At 46.3% G+C, this 20,487-nt stretch overlaps 2 protein-coding genes across 2 annotated transcripts in view; both read right to left on the bottom strand.

Annotated features, from left to right (window-relative positions):
- Positions 1–20,487, bottom strand: part of LOC6499510 (hemicentin-2) — a 63,048-nt gene that overhangs the window by 31,720 nt on the left and 10,841 nt on the right. The window contains exon 2 of the mRNA XM_044714044.1: positions 14,965–15,607. Coding sequence (XP_044569979.1) covers positions 14,965–15,172 — 208 coding nt within the window. The 5' untranslated portion in view covers positions 15,173–15,607. The remainder of the gene's footprint in view (positions 1–14,964; positions 15,608–20,487) is intronic.
- Positions 6,248–7,442, bottom strand: LOC6499509 (elongation of very long chain fatty acids protein 7). Its single transcript, XM_001954438.4, has 2 exons — positions 6,937–7,442; positions 6,248–6,877 (listed from the first exon to the last, which is right to left on the bottom strand). The coding sequence occupies exons 1-2, from the start codon at positions 7,336–7,338 to the stop codon at positions 6,446–6,448; spliced, it is 834 nt and encodes a 277-aa protein (XP_001954474.1). The 5' UTR covers positions 7,339–7,442; the 3' UTR covers positions 6,248–6,445.

A 20,487-nucleotide genomic window follows, 5' to 3' on the forward strand; every position in this document is an offset into this window, starting at 1 on the left:
TCTCTTTTTTCGCACAATCTTTCGTTGGATTTTGGGTTTTATCCATCTTTTTCCCTGGCTCCAATAATCTTCATCCAAGTGCTGGCAAAAAATTATACTTAAATCGCGAAAATGGTTGGCTTTCGATTCTTTTTTTCGCTTTCCATGACCCGACTTCCCTAATTAAATGTGTGGCATTAGGTGCCACATTTTGGCGCCGAGCCCAGCTTCTGGTCACAGATTTGTGACCAGCGATAGCTCCAACATGAACATGTTCCCGCCGACCAGATGATGTTAGAGCCGCGGGGGATGGGGTCAGATTTTAGGGTGTTTTTGGAGGCTTTTGGCCAACACTTTCAGCTGCCAATTTTCGCCGCCATTATTGAGGTTTTTCCATGCATTTCAGCGACCACTTCCGGTCGCTCCTACCCCCCCTCAGCAGCATCTTGTCTTTGGTCCATCCTTCTCCTCGAGTCCTTCTTAATTTTCTTTTTTTTTCAGTCACTCTGTTTTTTTTTTTCGGACCAAAAATAATGTTGCGTCCGTCCATCCGCTTTTTTCCTTCTCATTTTCGGCGCTGGGTCGGAGTCGTAAAGTAAATTTTTTAATTAGAGTCACGAGTAAAAAAAACCAATTAGTAAAGCTGTCAGAGCAATCCTTTGCCTCTGCAAAGATCTGGCCGAGTGTTGTATTTTTAATTTCTTGGCCATGTTTTGGCCGCAATTTACGCGTCCTGCCACGTTGGAGTCAGCGAAGGTGTTCGCGGCGGCGTTCTCCGCGGCGTTCTCGGCGTGTGAATTATTGAAAAAGTAAATTATGTGAAAAGGGCAAATTAAAGAGGTTCGCAGAATCTCCCATTTGCCATCATTTTTACGACCATGGCCCCGAGGGCCGAAACGCAGCGCTGAGGTCCTGCGGCGCATCAAGTGTTTTGGTCTTGCCAACCTCGAAATGTAGTTTTAATTAAATAGCACAATTGCCCCTGCCGGCGGCCACCTTTTATGCTTCGAAGGAAAACTTCTCGGTCGCCAGGAGTTCGTTTCATTTTCATTTTCGGTTTTCGGTTCTAGGTTTTTGGTTTTGTTTGCCTTTGTTTTGTTGGCCGGCTCGGCTTGGTTCAGTTGAGTTTTAGTTTTAGTTTTTGGTTTATATTCGTGGCTACGTGAGCTGCATGACCAATGGCAAATAAACAGAAAAATGGGCACGGCTCATGGAGCGAAACGAAACGAAAAGTGCGACGGACTTATGTTCACAAAGTTTTGAACTTGGGCCATAACACAGAAAAAACAACAAGTGGAAACCCTGAAGAGGCGGTGCTGGTGGCGGGAGCTGGAAAGCCGAAGAGAAAACTAAGTTATTAGCACCAACTGTGCTTGGTGGGCGGTTGTTGTGGGCGTGGTCAGCGCACCGTACTTTATGTTTACTGCATTTTCTGTGTGCAAGCGTGCGGCAACGATGTTTGGGCTCCCTGGACACCGTCGTCCTTGCCACAGATCCATTGCTGTCCGTTGACAGTGGCAGCGACAGTGCCGACCCAAAGAACGTGTATTGAAAGAGGCTTGTCCTGGGAGCTAGTTGCCGCTTGGAGCCGCCTCCTTTTTCTCGTGCGTAAAATTTATTATTGTTGCACTCTGTGGAAAAATATTTGCGGCTGCTGGTATTAGCATTTTACTTTATTTGCACAAATGTTTTTCCGTATTTATTCTGGCCAAGTTTACCCAATTGTGTATCTGTTTGTCCACAACTCGTTTCGGACAATTTCCTATGTTAGTTTGCCATTCCCATTCCCCATACCCCATGCCCCAGACAGGGGGGAGTCGATGGATATTGCCTATGTTGGCGCCTTTGTAAACACACTCGACTTGGCTGGCCCATTTTGGCAACGGAAATTTTGTGTCTTGGCACGACAGCACCTGTTCACGTACTGTACTCCCTGGCATTTTATATACCACTGGCACAATAAAAATAAACAGCCATATAAAGGCGAAGCGAAACAAAATTCATGGCAACGCCTTGCGATACAATAAAGCATATTATTTCAACATTTATTTCCACGAAAGCTTCATCTTGGCAGCCATTTGGCAGGACTAAAGTGTTTTCGCGAGCACTGTTGGCACGAGTCCTTTGGCTAATGAGTGCAAGCGCTACGTGATTTACTCTGATCCTAGTCACTCACAGTGCATCCGAAAGGGCGTTTGTTTCCAGCTCATTAGAGTCAGCTACTGCCTCTGATTCCCCATTATCATCTGGTCTGTTCCAGAGAGATAATTCCCGATACCTCCTCGCTACTCTGGAAAATGGGGTGCGACTGACTCTTGGGTAGACAAATGCTTATTTATGCTTGATATTGCTCAAGTCCTTGGCAAAGTCCTTGTCAGTTATTTACTCTACAGGAGCAGCAGAAGCGGGGGTAGGAGTAGAAGCAGCAGCACTTGACTCGATACGAATGCATCCGACTGAGAGGAATTGAAATGTATTGATTTATGGCTGCAACTGAGCGAGCAGAAAGCCAACCACTTGGCCAAGGTGGAGACATCGCTGGTTACGACTGCCGGCACAAAGTTTGTCCTGAGAGTGTTACTCTGGAACCATGGCACTGTGTTCCTGGCTGTGGCCATCTGAAAGTTCAATCAAGTGAAATGGCTGGCTGGCTGGCTGGCTGGCGGGCTGGATGGCTGTGTGGCATGAGTTTGGTCATTGATAAGTCATAAGTTGCTCGCTGCCATACAAGTGCGCACAAGTTGCGTCAGAAAGTTTGTCAAAGTCAAACACAAAGTTTCCCGCTGGCATGTCAATGGCTTAGATATTAGCAGTGCATTAGTTTCCAGTGCATTATTAATGGCCAGCTGAGCATTGATTTTCACATTTACTCAAGTGACATGTCTCGTACCCATAGAACATATCCATTAATGGCAGAAGGTAAGGGTATGAGGGTCAGTGGCAGGCTTAAAATAAAACTCAACAGTATTAGTAATAAATAATAATAATAATAATAATAATAATGATAAATAAAAATAACTCTTTAATAACTTACATTCTAGGTGGAATAATTTCCAAATCAAGTCTATGAAATCAAAGGAGTGTGGTTTTTGAGCCCAGTATACATTTCCCAGTATACCTTTACCTATTAAGGACTGCTCCAATATTAATTGACTTGATTCAAAGGATGAACACGAAAAGGCTTTCCGCTGCGGCATCGAATGGCACTTGTCGTGACTTTTGCCCCGAACGGACCCAACCCCATCGGGTTAGCTCAGAAATTGATAACTTTTTACGTCCACTCTGCGGCATGACCTCACATGGCCTGTTGCATGTTCGGCCGTGCAGTTAATTACTTTGATTTATTCGAGAGCCATTCACATGCGTGGTGCGGCTGTCACATATTTCAAATCGCGCTTAATTACAGCGCCGTGTACTTACAAATTAACGAAATTGCCCGACTGCCAGATAAGACCTCCCGCCCCCACAGCGCCGTAAATTTATTACAAATTTCAACTTGGTTGCCAGAAAGCGAAATCACCTGCCACTCCACAGTCCAGGGCTCTCCGATGGAGTGAATTTATTGTTTTGTTAGACCAAAAATTACAGCGATAAAAACATACAAAGTGCTTAAGTGCGACATTCGACAAAGCTCACCCGAGTCGGATGTGAACGGAGACACACTGGGACATACTGGCATCGATAAAAATCGATAAGCATCGGCAATAAATTTCCGACCACCGTGCACGGCCCTGAATTCAAATAAAACCAAATGCCGGCTAATCTCCATTAGGCAAATACGATGAGCTTACCGAATTTTGCGACCCGTTTTTTGGCCATCATCCGCCCCTCGCTCCACGGTGTTATTGTGCTGCCATTGCCGGATAGACTAAGGACTGCGGACTATGGACTCAGGACTATGGTAGAAAAGGTCACTCTAAGTGCCTTCCATTGAGCACTGAACTGTGGCGAATTGTTCGGCGCGTGGGTGGGCGGGGCATAAACTTAATGGAATTTAGATTTCTTCATTACGCATTAGGCAACAGGTGAATGGAGCACCAAAACGTGGCCTTTTAGACCGCCTTTTAGCCCTGGCTTGATTACCTCAACACACATGAAAGAGATTCCAGATTTGGGTCGCTTAATATTCGGGTTCATTTCCTCGGATTATAAAGAGGAGTTGCTCAGCCCGGGGCCGAAATACTAGAGCACAACATCAATAGAAAATTGATTCTCTCCTGATAATTTTAAAAGGTAAACAGGATTAGTCCACATTTGGAGATAATTGCCCGGGGCCCTTCGGAGCTCACCATGCCACAACCGTTGGGGAATCGATTGGCATGCCGTGGAGCACGTGTCGTAAAAGGGCCAAGGGGTGTTCACTGTACAGTGTACGCGAACGAATGTCCATGTACTCGTGTGTATGCGGCGGTGCTTATTATTTACATTCGGGGCTACAACATTGTCACAGGGCAGTCCTGGCCAGGCACTACGATGGCCAGTAGTCGTGACCCGCTTGGTACACAAGGAGTTGTGTCCTTTGCTTCTGGCCAACTTTTATGCTGAGTAATGGCCAGGGCCATAGCCATCGCCATGCTGCGAGTGGCCGTAAAGAATCGCACTGCCACTCGCAATCGCAATCGCACTCGAACTCGTATTTGTGCTCGTAGTTTAAATAACAGTTTTACGGCCAGCACTTAAATGCCATGCGAGTCATAAATGGTGCGGAGATATCAAGCATACGCCATGTATGCGCTGTCGGTAACCAATCTTTTTGCCTGATTGATATCCCCTCCGAATGGTGGCGGAGAAGTGCTCCTCAGCAGTTCGTTCAACCCTTTTTGGCAATGATCGTTGCCACTATGGCTGCTCCTCAATGGCTGCTGGCTGCTGCTGCTGATGTTAATGATGATGCCGGAGCAACATTGTCGCTCGTATATGAGCCAGGACATAAGTTTTGGCCAGAAACATGCACAACATCCGCCGAGAAGCTTCCGTTCCGAATATTTACGCTCGGCTTCAGTTGTAGAAGTTCGTTATTAGAAAAGTTTTAATGTCCCCGGCAAACGCACAACAACGCGGCCACTCACATAAAGAAAAATTTCGGATATTATGGATTAATATTTAAGATAAAAATACAAGAAGATTCACCATGTAGAATAACTTAAGATATTGTCTCTTATTTTAAGGCTGATTAACGTTGTAATTGTACAATATATTTAATATTTTTATATTCAATAGTTGAGTCTGGAACTGAAAACTGGAAAGCAATTTGTTATCTTGTAATCCCCATTGTAATAATAATCTATATGCCATTGTTTTTCTCGGTGCTGGCTCTGAAGTTGACGGACTTTTAGATGAATTCAGTTAGCATGGCTTTAGGCCACGAATGCGAGCTTGACAAGCGACTGGCAATGATCTGTTGTTGGCACTTAATAAGCTCCATTTGCGCCCAGAACACAAAAATAAAACTGGCGGGCGACCTTCGGTTTGTTGGCTTTTAATTTGCCATCGAAGGCTCTCGCTCGACTGCGCAGGAGCTTTGATGCTGATTTTGGCTTTCACTGGAGACGTCATCATCCTTGTTGGACTCTGGCGAAATTTACATAACTGAAAAAATATTGTGCGGGCGCCTAAACGAGGCACAAACGTGGCCCTGCGGCTCTCCACTTGCCGCCGCTTACAAGCATTTTTAAAGCGGTTTCCCCGTTTTTTTTCCTGTTTTATTTTTTGTCCTTTTTATTTTAAGGGGCGAAAGCAGATGTAAAACTTCTGTGCCGAGTTGGGCAAAAGGAAAAAAATGCTTTGGCAAAGCAGCAAAAAAAATATATGAATAAGCCGTGCATGAGGTCTGGCAGCCTTCTAGGCAAATGTGTTCAACATGTAGGAGCAGTGTTCGGCTGGCGGGTTCCAGATCTTCCCTTTTTGGCTTTGGAAAAAAATAACATTGGCCAGAAAGTTAAAAGGTGGCCCTGGGCCACACACGACACATGGCCCAAACATAAATGTGACTCCAGCGCACGTGGCGGCCATTACTGGTGCCGACTTCATCGATATTTCATTTAAGCCTTTAATAAAAGATATGCCAGCCGGCAGAACTTACTTCATAACTTGTCGTTGCCAACATTTCCCACGAGGGCAGGAACTTTTTGGTGAAAGTTTAAGAAGACTCCGAGGCGGAGTCGGAGTGGGACTCAAAGGCGAAGGCGGAACCTAAATTTAGCTGCAGGCAAATTGAAATTGATTACCGAAAGCAAAACAATTGACGAGAAAAGGCAAGACAGAGTGGTAGAGTGAAGCGAAGGAAGGGGCGCAATCCGAATGTTTATTTATACCAGGCAGTTTTCGATTTGATCGGCGCCCATTTGCATAAGCGACCGACCAGCTTATTACACAATATAATATGCAAATGAGGCGAAGGGCGGTGCACAGAATGAACAGAAATGGAAGCGGTGGCGAGCTTGAACTTTACACATTGCAAGGGCGCTCAGCTGGTCTTGAGCTTCGACTCGGCTGTCTTCCGCTGCTTGCGCACATAAGTCTTGTAGTAGAAGTCGAAGAACATGGAGAACATAAAGATGTTTTGGATGAAGCCGATGAAGGCTATGAACACCGGAAACTGGCAGGGATTCCGCAGGATGACCAGCAGGAAATGGAAGGTGAGGTACCCGAACTGGAGCAGCTGCAGCTGGGTGATCTTCTGCTTCCACCACAGGATGTGCTGTAGGGCCCCCAGGGAGGCGGCGTAGTAGTACGAGTACATCACGCTGTGCACCAGGAGGTTGATCACGCCCAGCAGGGTGCAGTGGGAGCCGCCCAGGAAGGTCATGAAGATTGACACGCCGAAGACCATGCCGCCGTGATGATAAACATGCAGGAAGCTCACCTGCGAGTTCTTCTTGCGGAGCACTATGAACACCTGGAGAAGTAGTGGTACTTTACTAGGGAGAAAGCCAAAACAAAGGACCAGAAACCCACCGTGTCCAGCAAATCGAGGTACTTGAGCATGTAGTATCCGTAGGAGGCGTACAGGACCCTCATCATGTGGGGAGAGGTGTCCGTGTGATCCACCGGCTGGCAGGTCCAACTGAAGTCAGACCTAAGGTAGGTGTTCCACAGTCCGATGACGAAAATAATGCCATTGGTAACCACCTGTATCACATTATACACCTGCATGACCCGCTTAAGCTCGAACGGGTCTCGGTGCTCCATCCATTTGGGACCGTAGTGGAGAACGAAGGCCAGGTAGACGCCAATGATAGCTAGGACTATCCAAATGTTGCCAAGCAGCGGCAGATGAGCCACCCGGGGATCCCCATTCTCCGCATAGAGATCCCGCACCAGACAATACAGATAACTGATTAGGTTTTGATTAGGCATCCCGATATCTTTTCTTGGCAATTATAATCCACTCCTAGGCGAGGTACTGCCGCACAGCAGTGTGCACCAACCGAAGGTGTTCAGTCTTCAAAAATGATTAAAGCTATGAAGGGAACTGCTATCGAATTACAAGGCTACCGTTGACTATGGTAATGACCGGCAAATGAGAAACAACACACCCGTCGTATTAACCAGGGTCAGGCGTTGCTCTGAAAAAGTGCTGACGGCACTTTACATTGTTGGCGGTTTGATAAGTTCAAATACCATAAGTTTCCCACTCAAAAAGCACTGAGAGAAATTGATCTCAAGGATTATGGGTATAAAAAAATATCTGAATTATATTAAGCTTACTAAGAGGAGTTCATTTTAAGTTTCAGATTTTTTCAGTGTCTTTTTAGTTTATGTAAACAGCGCTTAGCTATTATTTGACATTGTATGAGAATTTATGGGCCATAAGCAGCCGCCCCGGAAACTTAGCTGAGTGCAAAAAAATGATGTTCGAGAGGATGTGGGTAGTTGGGTGGGTGGGTGGTTGGTTGGTTGGGTGGCGACATCAATTTGGGTTACTCAACGTTAATCGTTTGCCGCGCAGCTTGCGGCTGCGAGATGTATATGCAACTAACCCAGTTTACAAAGCATGCCAATAAATTTGCAGCATAACTGCCAATATAAGCGCAACTGTTTTGAAATTAAGCCAAGACCGAGTGGGCGGAAAGAGAAAGTTGAAAAAAGCAAGGGGTGCTATTGGGGGGTTTGGGAAGAGCTCCGGAAACGTCAGCTGCAGCTTCCAGATTCTAGCATCCAACATCGAATATCCAGTGACCCACTGAGCGACTCCGCCATGCTTGATAAATTCGCCAAGTCTGTACAATGGCTGTAAATAGCCGCGGGACCCGGACAAATGGCTCTTAAAAACAACAACAGCATCAGGAGCAGGAGCTAGAGCAGGAAGAAGGCCAAAAGCAGCATCAGCATCAGGACCAGCATCAGCCGGAGGAAGTGCCAGTGGAAGTAAAAAGAAGTAAATCCAACTCAGCGAAATAGGCAAGAGTGTTTTACGACCCGGCCAACGAATAGACCGGGCAATGCAAAGCAGGTCAGAGCCAAGGTGTGGGCTGCAGGTGGCCAATCAAACTGAAGCAGGTGCAATTTGTTTGCGCAACGTGCTAACTTGGCCAGTATTTTGTGGTTGAAAGTTTGCAATTTAAAGAATAGAGGGAGCAGCCCATCGGGGCATTTCTATAAGTAAATGTGCCAATTTACAGAAGCACTAGCACGCTCCACAAGAATCAATCAATTGAGCAGTCAAGAGCTTGTCCACTGTGAAAAATAGTTGGACTTCTGATATATGTTTTCCTTACAGTTTAATGCTTAAATGTTTCTGTTTTCTGACAGTGCGCAATCTGATGAAAATATTCGGTTTATTGGCCAACTGGGGTGGCCGTTGGCTCGTTAAACAAAGACAGGTGGACTAAGTCTGGCGAGGCCATTGCTTACTTTCACCTGAGTCCTTAAGCCGCAATTGATGCGTTCGTTATTATGTCACACACACACGCTCACTCACATGTGTGCTCATGTGCGGAGGCGTCCTTGGACTCGCTTCGCTGGGGAGAGGTGACCTTGTTGTGTGGCAGACATTGAGCCAGCCAGCGCCAAAACAATCATTTGCATTTCACCTCCCCACGGACAATGTAATGGACGTCAGCTCATTTGCACAAATAAGCCATAACCACCGTACGTTCCAACATCGACGCTCATTTTCGGAAAGAAAGTCCCTGGCATAAAGGACCCTGGACAAGGGCAGAAAAAAGGAGCAGGATGTGGGCCATGGTAGGGGCAGGGCGAGGGGCAGGGCTGGATGGAGCGAAGCAAGTGCTGTTGCAATAACGGTAATGGCCGCGGTAACGACAACAGCAAACAACAGAAATAATAATGATAATCATTTTGCGCGCACCGGAAGTATGCAAATATACGACACGGAAGGACCCCCAGACGGCCAAGACGAAGGCGAAGCGTGCCCGTCAAGGATGCGGATGTGCGGATATACGGATGTTCCGATACGACAAGTTGGCTGGCAAGCCATGGCCTTAACAGGTCGCCCTGAAAATTAAAAGTTTGCCGCGAATGAAGCGTTAATGAAGGCGATACACGGCGGGTAAGTAAACAATTCGGGACGACAGCATAAATATGAAAATGAGGCCCAAGAACCGGGAAAACGAGGCTTCGCCTTCCGTCCCCCACCTCCTGCACCGATGTCCTGCCGCCTCTCTTGTGCCCGCCGCTTAATATATAGCTTTCTGTGTCGTTGGCCATGGCATGAAATGAAAATAATAATCTCTTTGGCCAGGAAATGAAGGGAAATTCAACAGGAAACTTTTGTGACGTGCCGCAAACAGTCCGTGCAAACATACTCGGCCGTCTGTTTTTGCCAGTGAGTCAGTGTGTGTGTTCCTGGCTGTTTGTATTTAAATTAAAAGTTCCAACACTAGCACATGCCCGGGACCAACACTCATGCAGGTGTTAAAATGCGTTTCGTCCTTTGCGCGAGTTTCCAATGCAAATTACAGTCATTTGGTCCAATATTTTTTCCAACCAGTGGAAATTTATTTAAAAACGTTGAAAAATATATGCGCAAATCATTGAAAGCAAAAATATTCCCAACTTTTGGCACCATTACCCACCCAGAGACAATGGCATTATTTCTTGGCACGCACATCCACAGTAAAAAATTCGAGTTGCAATTTTTTGTCAACCGAGTGGCTCAAACATGGTTCGAACTTGATGTTCCAATTTTTTTCTGTGCAATGGCCAATGGCTCACCTGTTTCGCTATTCGCAGGTGGGGCAATAAAACTTTATGCACACTCATTATGCTCCAAAGCACCCAAAACATTGCACCTCCGAGGACTGTCATTAGTAGTGCATAATTTCGGGCACCAGTCGGCAATCTGTGTCGGACGGAGGACCGTAATTATCACCCGGCAAGTGGACGGGCGATAATGGCTTGATTTCCAGCTCGACAAAAGAAGGTAAATGGGTATTAATTATTATGATTATGGCCAAAGGCACTTGAAATGGCAGTTCCATTGGCACTACCCCGGCACATGGCAAGCTCTGAGAAAGCTCAACCCACACTCTGCTTATGTATTCTGGGGCTCGTTGAAGCGGAATTTGGCAAATGCCGAAAACTTCAAGGGTATTATATAAATGTTAGCCATTGCCATGTCTTCTAAGCATATTTTGAATGCCAGCAAATCCACATCGCCTCATCTCCACATCCCACCACTCCCGGCGACAGCCCTAGCCATGAAAGTCACTTCCAAAGTTCAAGTCAATGTCGCAAAATGTTAACGGCGCGTTAATAATGCGATTAGTGGATGCTACCCGGACCCATTCCGATCCACCGACCCGGCTACGCGACTCCCTTCCCTCTTCTATTGGAAGGCAAACCAGCATGTATCCCCTCCGGAGAACAGAAACACATTTGAATGCGTCCGCCCAGCCGGAGAAACATGGCGAAATTGGCTTTAATTGGTAAAATGTTGGGACTGTTATGAACCGAACGGAAAACGGAGAACGGAGGAGTTGATGCCACAGAACATGAGTGCGGTACCGCCTACGACCGAGAGCTACTTCCCCAAGCTCCCCAAGTTGGTGCTAATTAATAAATTTCTTGGGGATTTGCCGTTTCGTCTTTTTCGGGTTTACGGCTTGCCTGCCATAATTATAGCCTGGCAATCGCCCCTGGGACACAGCGTGCAAATGTCTATGCTAATATTCGAACGAACATGGATCCGGCACACCCTACCGACAACAGTCGACATCCTACAGGATCACAACATGGCCAAATCCCCGTTAAGTGAAGCCTTCAATTACAGGGCTGCTGTCGGCGCCAATCCCCTGGTAATAGGATATTTTCAATTTCCATTTGCCCGACCGTATATTTTGCAGTTTCGTATTTGTTTTAAGTTATGCGCCTCCGGCTCTCCAGGGGAATCTTTCAATTTTTTTCCCGTTGGCTTCTCCGTCTCCGCCCAGCGCTCCCTTTGAACATATTTCATTGATACGCGGGGATTCTGGTGGGCGGTGAGGTGACTGGTGAGTGTCAAACAAGACGGGGAAATATATGTGAGCCGAAGGGAGCCTAGCTGGGACATTGTCGCCTCAACCCGAGCCGGCTAGAGGCGTCCTGGTCACGTAATTGAGTCGTACACCACGGGGCCATTGAGCCAAAGAGCCAGCCGAGCAATAGAAAATGAATTGTATGGAAATATGACAAACAATCAAACCGAATTCGGAAAAACCGCAACACAAACCAGCAAATGCGCCAGCTGAGCCAGAGATTTGTTTCCTCCCTCAGCCCTGGTAACCATGGGCGGCTCTGGCCTAGGAAAGATGGGACCTGGCCTGGGACCAGAAGCAGGAAAGGGGCGGCTCTAATGGAAAGAGGCTGGAAAAATCGCCCGGCACCAACAACAGTGACTACTACGCGACGGCATCTGATGGAAATTTATTGCTGGCAACACACCCAAAGGGATTCGCAAATATAATACTACTGCCGCAGCTGATGGTGGAAGTAGTGGCTTGGCAGCACTGCTATAAATTAAGCAAACTTGTCGCAAAATAAATACTTATTTACAATTATTTAAAATTTTACATCAACAAAAATATTTAACACTAGTCTGACTAAGAAATAATAATAGTACTTGGCTGTAGAAAAAAGATATGCCAATCAAAGTATCATAAAAAAGAAATAATAAAAATATTTTTTATTTCAATCAATAAAAATATAATTTCCCATTTGAATATCTCAGATTTCGCATTTTTTATGACTGTAGGATCAGTGAATGGAGGCAAGGACTCCATACAAACACGTACTACATGCCAGGACGCTTGCCAGCCCCGAAGCCCCAGCTCGATCTCTGCCGGTCTTCCCGCCGGTCCCCTACGCCGCTGTGCCCCGCTTAAACATGTTTCCGAGTATGCGAGTTTGGCGGGCGGGAAAACTAACCCTATGAACAATTTCCCAAAAGCATCAGAAAAACATACAAAATGTGGTTTTAGCCGCTGAGAGGAAATCTGTAAAGCGGGGTCTGTTTCCCGAAACCGGGAATGGAGGGCAGGGCGAAAAAAATCTGTTGAAAAAATATATGACAGCTAGAGCATGTTGCCCATTGCGCTGCCCCCGGCTCCATGACTACCACCAGCCATCGCCCATCACCCATCTACTACCGCCCAATGCCCCGCTATCCGACAAACAAAGCTGCAGTGTTGAGCCAGAACTGAGCTGCAAGCACGCACTGTGCATATTTTGTTATGAAAATTTAAGTGAAATCACTAAAAATGCCAAACAAAACAGCAAGATATGCAAAATGCAGCGTTAGCTGTGGCGATAGAAATGGGGGGGTATGGGGCGTGGCAGCTATGCAAGGGGCAGGAGGGCTGGAGGGGCTATAAATGCTGGCGCTGGCAAATCCTCGAGGCGGAAAACAGCTGTTGTTTGTGTTTGCAGCTCCTGCTCATAGTGCTGTCTGCTGATGATGCTGCTGCAGTCTTATGAAAAATTGTTGTCAGTTTATAAAATGGAAGCTGAATGTGAGCTACTGCGCATCCTTCAAGTGCATCACGTGCACCAGATTTCCAAAAGCGGAAGAGCAGCACGAGCAGAAAGGCGGAAAAGCGGAAAACGGGGGCTGGACAGCCCATGAAAATGGGTCAGAGCGGAGAAACTTTGGCCAGCGGGTTGTGCACAGTTTATGGCTCGTGTTACTCAATAAACATTTGTCAGGGCGATGCAACCTTCGCACCCATTCCTTCCCCAAACCATCCTGCCTCCAATGTCCCGCCAATTTTCTGCTATCAGAGCCAGCAGGGAGAAGAGGGTCCTTTGCAGTAGCTCCTCATCCTCCACCCAGCCATTTGAGTTTCTTTTTGGTGCGTTCCAATGTCAATTGTTACGTTTTATTGCCTCCTGAGCATCCACACACAGACACACGCACACTCCAACAGTCCTTACAAAGGACTAACGCCAAAGGTAACTGGCAAAACGAAGAAATTTATGATCAGTGACAAAAGCACATTCTCACCTTTGATATAGCTTTACTGCCTTTGCCCCTTTTTTCCACTCTATATTGCAGATGTAGCGGGGATAAGAACAGGTCTGTCTTTGGTTTGTTCTGCTGTTTTATTGCCCCGCCCCTTTGTTGTGGGGAGGATGGGGGCGAAGGCGGCCCCTCCCATCCCCACTCTAAGCCCCGCCCACCTTGGAAAGTCCGAGCCCCGGGAGCCGACGGTGCCACGCATCGATGGCTCTTTTATGTGCTCCCCCAGCTTTTTCGTTTTTCTCATTTTTTTTTTATTTTTTGCGGCCCTCTACCATCGCAGTTTTTGCACAGTGTTTGCCTTCGGATTTTTGCGATAATGGAGACAAATGTTGTGCTCTTAAATTTATCGATTGGTTGTGCAAAAGTTACCAAAGGAAAATATAGCCCTGGCCGGTGAATTTGTTTTTATGGGTGCTCTCGCTCGTTGCGTATACGCCCCGTGTGCTCCATTTTGGTTAGCTTTAAGTTTAGCTGCCAGCGCACCTGAGTTTTCAATTTATTTCATGTTTTTCATGGCCCAATAGAAACGGCAACTGCCGTTGGAGACAATGGAGTCCGGGTCGCAGATAAACTTGTGCCGCGATAAGCCAACTATTTGTGCTCCCTCAGGACAGCAGACTTTTCGTCCAGTTGGCCTCCTTGCTTTTTGGGGCACGGAAACTTTGCAATTGAAAGTTGGCCGCTTGAATGCAATGGCCACTGCTTAAGTTCCTGCGGCCATAACGAGTTATTAATTGTGGGGCGCGGTCCGGACCGAGTGCGGCGGCTTAGTGGAGCGGCAAACCATGCTCGCGGCTTTTCTGACCGCTCCCCCAGCCACCGCCTCACCCTCATGAACTCTTTAATTTTTGTATGCCCCTCTAGCTCATTCTCTATCTCATGGTAAGCCTTTTTCCAACTTTATTTTTTCACCCGCTCAGCATTAAACACCACAACGTGCTCGAGGACCCACGCGGCTGGATTTATGCCGCGTTACATTGGCATTAAAATAGCAAAGAGGGATTACGGGGGAAGAGCGCTTGCTCTCTCGTATTTTATTCCATTTTTTGCATTAATATTATTTTTTTGTTTTGTGTTTTTATATGTACACTCCCCGTTAGCGCTTTGGCCCCTGCCCCTATGCCGTCCATTATGTAAAAACATAAATGCAACTTGCGTTGAGTGCTGCGTGAAATAAAAAGCGATGACGGCAAAGCGATGTAGAAATAAATATGGCAAAAAAAATCATAAACCTCTGACTTCCCTTCCTAGGGCCATTGTTCGCTCTGGAGTCTGACTAAGTAAGATGTGACTACAACTACCTAAACTGGGAAAAATATTCTTGATAAATTATAATGCTATATGGGTTGGCTCTTCAACAAATTGGACAACAGCTAGAAGGACTTAAAAAGGGTTATGTTTCAAGTTTACTTAAACTGTTGACTTATATCTTTTAAGTTTTTAGGGAACAGGGTTTCGATTTTTCTAGGTGCTGTGTTTATGAGTATGGTGCTGTGGAAAGAGCAGTGCCAGGAATCACTTACCTCGATTTGAAATGGCGGCCTCGGCCACGCCCCCGCCGCTTCCGGTGTACGCGTGCAGCAGCCATCCCAGGCTAATTACAATCAGAATGGGGCAATTCATTTTGAACGCTCCTCGGCTGCGGCGCTGGGTGCTAGTACTCTTGCTCTTAATGCCAAAGGCAGGAACTCCGACGTCGCCTGAACGTATGCTACGCGAAATTATTTTCATTGTTCCACCGCGGAACGCAGCGGTGCGGAGGTTTCGAGTCGGCGTTTTCCGCTTTTTGTTGTTATTCAATTTAGTGGAGTTGCTGTGGAGCTATTATGGGCGGGCTGGGTTTTTTCGCTCTAAGTTTTCATCTGGTTGGCCACCAACATACTTTGCATAGTCGCTTTGTCGCTCTCTCTGCGAATATTCAGCTTTTGTATTTATTTTTCTGGTTTTTTATTTTCTATTTATATTTTTGTGGGTTCCCTCTAATTACAAATTGAGCGAGAGACCGCAGGCTCCTCTATAGAGCCGGGCTTTGTGAGCACTTTCCCTTGACAAATAGCGGCAGTGTGAAATATTTTCTAATTAATTTTTATTGCTCGCGCCAGACGACTAATTAATATTGTATGTTTTCCTTTCACCTCCGATGAATTTTTCAGCTTCCAGGGCTATCTGTAATGGAATTATAGGGACACATAAAACTGTTAGTTTTTCAATACATTTTTAGGGAAAAAGTTTCCCGCCAAAGGAGAAAAAAGAGAACTTCAGGTTTATGCGATCTTAGCACTAAACTCCGCTTGCAGAGCTTAGTCAAGTTTCAAGTGCAGCTCTCCGAAATGTTTTTAGTGCTCAAAGCAAACATTAAAGTGTTTGCAATTTCGCATGTGCATGTGCAAGGGCTTGTGTGGAGGGTTGTGGGTGTGGGTGTGCCACTCATATGCGCTCCATAAACCCACACGCACACACTAGCGCCAAAATGCGTCTGCACAGAACCTCACTGACACGCAAAATTACCCCACAAAGTGCAATTAGCACACAAGTTAAATTATAAAAGTTCCGTTTTTTAACCTTTTCCCTCAGTGCTGATCCCGGGCATATACTCACACACACACACGCACATTTGGAGGAAATTTCGACAATGGAGGAGAGAATAGGCGAGAATAGGGAGAAAAGGAGCAGAGAAGGCGAATCGGGCACACAACACTTCAAGAGCAAAGTCCAAAGCCAAATAACAAATTGTTCCTAGGGCCACCAGACCCCGTACATGCATATATCCTTCCTTCCCGACGCTTTTCCCCCTTGTGCCATATTTAATGACAAAGTTTTGCATAATTTTATGAGTTTGCAGCGTTATCCCGGCCACATGTGTGTCTGTGTGTGTGTGGGCAGGCCTGGGGAGGAAACCCGAAGAAAAATCAGCAACGGAAAAAGTTCAAATTATTTGATTATCGCTTCCGAGCAGAAAAAACTACATCGGCTTAAGGCTCGTCGAAAAAAACTCTGGGAGTGCTCAAAAACCATAAAATCCAGAAGTGGTCAGGGGAATGGGACACGACTACTCATGAAAAAATTAAGTTATAAATTTGGATTAACCCATGCAGCCGACGGGTAGTCGAGTCACTTTCACTTTGGGCCTCCACGCGCAGCTGGGAGCTGGGAACTGAGCACTGGAAGCTGCGAGTTGCGGACTGTAAGCTGCGAGCTGGGAAAGTCCATTAAAAGTCATAGCGCAGCAGGCAGGCCATAATTATCTATCGTTTTCATTATTACCCTGGGCAGACAGAACCACGACATCAAGTATACGCTACGTGGTACGCTTATGTGCGGCTCATGTCCTGGAGGAGCAATAAAATATTTGTATCTATCCCGAGCCCCTAAGAGCCCCGGTCGAAGCGAACTAGGTCGCGTAGGTGGTGCTCGCTACAAATCTGCGCCGGCCATATAATTACTCAAAAAGTTACCTCGCTGTGGGGTGAGTCCTGGAGGAGATCGCCAGGACTGGATAGGATAGGATGGCATACGATAGGATGGTTAGGCTTTTATGCGCGAGGCCAGCAAAAGGCTTTTATCATGTAGGCGGTAAATAGCCGTAAATAAACAGGGCGGCGCATAAAACGGCAACAAAAGACGCGCCAGGACTGGCCCAGGTTGCCGCTGTTGTCATCGCCACCGCTGGCGGAGCATTATTCTGAGAAGATGTGCACTGAAGAAAATTGCTCGAAATGGCTATCGTACAGCCATTAAGTGATTAAGCACCAAAAGGATATCTTTAAAATCCCTTTACTCTTGAGGAGTATTTTACTTTATGAAAATGTCGTGGAAGAGAGTGGCTTCAAAGGGCCAATTTTATTTCTCCCGGTGCACTCCTGTTTGCTAGCTACTGTTGTCGAGGGCCAAGGTTATCGGTTTTATGGGGCTTTGGCCTACAGATTTTTTATATGTGTGCCACATGCTGTGCGCCGCTCCTTTATTTATGACACCGCCAACACAGCATCGCATGGCTGCTACAAATTTCTGAAGTCCTGCAATTTGATCTCGGTGGGTCCTGGCGGTCGGTCGGCCCTTCGGTCAAGGAGAGAGGTCTGGCTAAACGTTTTAACATTTTATCGGGCTCTTGGAGCGCCGATGCGGTGGCAGTTGTGGTCGCTGTGGTAGCCGCCATAAAAGTTTAATATTCTAATAAAGCGGATTTAATTATTTAAAAACAACATTTCCACGTCCAAACACAGAAGCTTTTTAATTTTTACGCGCTTCGCTTCGCTGTCGCGTTTTCATGCGACTCGAGTTTCGCCTCCCGCGGATTCTGATGCCTCGACTTTCGTCTAAATTGCACTTTGCGGTACAATTTCAAGCTGCAAGTTTTTCCCGAGCAAGACGTAATTAGTTTTTGCTGGTTTGCTGCGAAACTGATTTTCACTTGGGGGTCGCCGGCGAGGGGCGTGAAACTAAATCCGAGGAAAAGAACAAGCCAAGTCTTTTGTCAGCCGCCCCAGCGCCTCCCCTTGTGGTTGACTGGCGGAACTTTAAAATGGGTTAATTGCATTGTAAACTAAACGAACAAATGGCAAACAAGTGGCTCAAGAGGGCACAAGACAACTGAGCAGCAACATCGAGCTCTGGTGCTCCAACTGATTCTGCCTCTGCCTCTGCTGCTGCTGCAGATTCGATTTGAGCTTTGGCTTATTTATAAATCTGCAATTTCACCCGCCCCAGTGTGGCTTATTTTTTTGCCAGTTTCGCATGGCAACTGACGAAGAGTGCATCATTAAGAGTGGCTCAACGGGGGAAGCGGATGAAGTCCTAGAGAAACCCCAATTCACACGGTACCCTGGTAACCTTTCAATCTCGAAGAACATTTTTGAAAATGTTACAACTAGAAATATGAACTGAAGGATGTCAAATCTAGGCTTAAAAATGTTATTTTGTTTTTTTCCCAGAATATTTTCATTTAAAAGAGTTTTTAAAGAGTGCAGATTGTGAAAAAAGCGGGGACTCAATTGGCCAAAAAAAATGGGCGCTCCCAAATGTCCCTTGGCAGTAAATTATTTGAAATTCTGTGAGAGTGACGACGACAACGACCAGGGCCACCACATTGTCATCGAAATGATTAACAAGGCGACACACAAAGTTGCCAGTTTGGAGCACAAAGGCATACACTTGCCTGTGCCCACGGAAAGAAGGGAAAAAAAATTTTCTGAAAACTCTTTACAAGCACACACACACAAGCCAAAAGCCGCTGCGTGGAAAATTCAAGCCGAACACTTGCCACAGCCACAAACTCGCCAAGCTCAGGCGGATTGACACGGCAACAATGTGGCAAGATGGACCCCTTGCCGACACACGCACAGGCGACCCAATCCTAATATGCAGTTGACGTTGCGGTCTGAACAAGTTTTAATGAAAAAAGAAAAAAAAATGTGAATAGAAGACGAACGACGGGATAGAAGACGTAGATCCAGCCCGCTCGATAAAAGATTATTAAAATTTTCCAAACGAATGGCAAAAGTTTGCTGCAGCAGTTTGTCAAAGGTTCAAAAGGTTATCTACTGCACACGCACACCCATTCCCACACAGGCACGGGCTCATCCAGAGAAAATCTGAGGAAACTCACTCACTTGGAGGCACACTCTTTTCACGTGTGCGCGGTCTCCAAAGTTGACAGACATTTTCCACAAGCCGAAGTCAAGTACCCATCTAGCACTCGACAGGAATGCAGATGGAAGGGACTCGGCCCGGCCTGGTTTGAGCCTTAAATTCAGCGTTATCTCTGCCCCGGCAAGCACTGGAAATTAAATTCTGGCCTTACTGGAAAAACCGGACAGTGGGACACCGGGAGCAACAGAATGGCCGTACATGAAATATGAACGTAATCTCCGCATATATTATGGCATTTGACGGCTGCTTTAATATGCAGCCGGGCGAGCCCAGACCCTGGCACGAGCCGGTCCTTGATACTTTGCATTTTTGCTGAGGCAAACATAATTCGTCTATTATGCAGGCTGCCACAGAGCATAGCGAACACATAGAACACATGGACACACATAGAGCACAAGGCACACAGCATACACGTTGGAGGCGCATAGGAGTACTATACATGGGAGTGCTTGCAAGAGTTCATAGATCCTGGCTGGCAGTATTCACTTGGCAATTACTGCTTTATTTATTATGCCGAAATGGATTATCCCCTTTGGAGGCCTGGGATGCAATTTCTGCTTGTTCTGCTATTTTATGCCGTCAACATTTTTTCGCTCCCCGCCTGTGTTGTGTGTGGAAATTTCCGAAGCCCTCTCAACTTTGCTATTTGTTGTCAACGGCGTCGCCGCTTCTGGAGTGGATTTGCATGGGAAGGAAGGGCTATGGAGGAGTGTGGCGATGATCCGGCCTACGGCTGACGCTACATCAACATCTCCACACTCTGGGTTTGGAATTTTACAGACTCTCTGGCTTGTCATCTAGTCATTCATGTCGCTGATCCATAAGAGCTGGCTCAATTTACGCTGCTTTAAATACTTGTATTCTTGTGACTTTTAATAAATATTTTTTATCCCCCGAGCAAAGGGCTGCGGAATTAAACACCGGACTAAAGGGAATTCAAATAATTTTGGTGCAGCTTGAATGCAAATTCCTAGTATTGATCCATTTCAGCGGCATGGTCGGACATTTGCTGGCCTCTGCTGCATGGCGACATTTGTAACAAATTCGATGCACACGAAATCCATAAATCAAATCAATAAAATGACAGCATGAAAAATTGGCAACACAAAAAACCGCAGGCCAAAGCCATTATTTCGAAGTCAAAAAATCGACAGGACGAGGCAGCCACAGCAGCAGCAGCAGCGGAAAGTCGCCATTTTTGGAAAACACGAACCAACAGAACGAGTATTGTGAAAGAATAAAACCCGGCGACCGCAGTTTGAATGGCAATCAGCAGTTAGAACAAAACCAAGGCAATAGTAATAATAATAATAGAACAATACAGCGGCGATATGCAATGGAAGTTAACCTTTCGACACCTACAATAAATAAATAAATGGCCAAGTAAATATTGTAAA

Source organism: Drosophila ananassae, chromosome 2L, assembly GCF_017639315.1.
Source record: "Drosophila ananassae strain 14024-0371.13 chromosome 2L, ASM1763931v2, whole genome shotgun sequence".
Taxonomy (NCBI): domain Eukaryota; kingdom Metazoa; phylum Arthropoda; class Insecta; order Diptera; family Drosophilidae; genus Drosophila; species Drosophila ananassae.

Excerpts from the sequence above, each read along its gene's own strand:
- LOC6499509 (XM_001954438.4), bottom strand. The coding sequence starts at position 7,338 with ATGCCTAATCAAAACCTAATCAGTTATCTGTATTGTCTGGTGCGGGAT. Across the intron at positions 6,878-6,936 it reads ACCTCGATTTGCTGGACACG|GTGTTCATAGTGCTCCGCAA; the intron begins GTGGGTTTCTGG and ends CTACTTCTCCAG.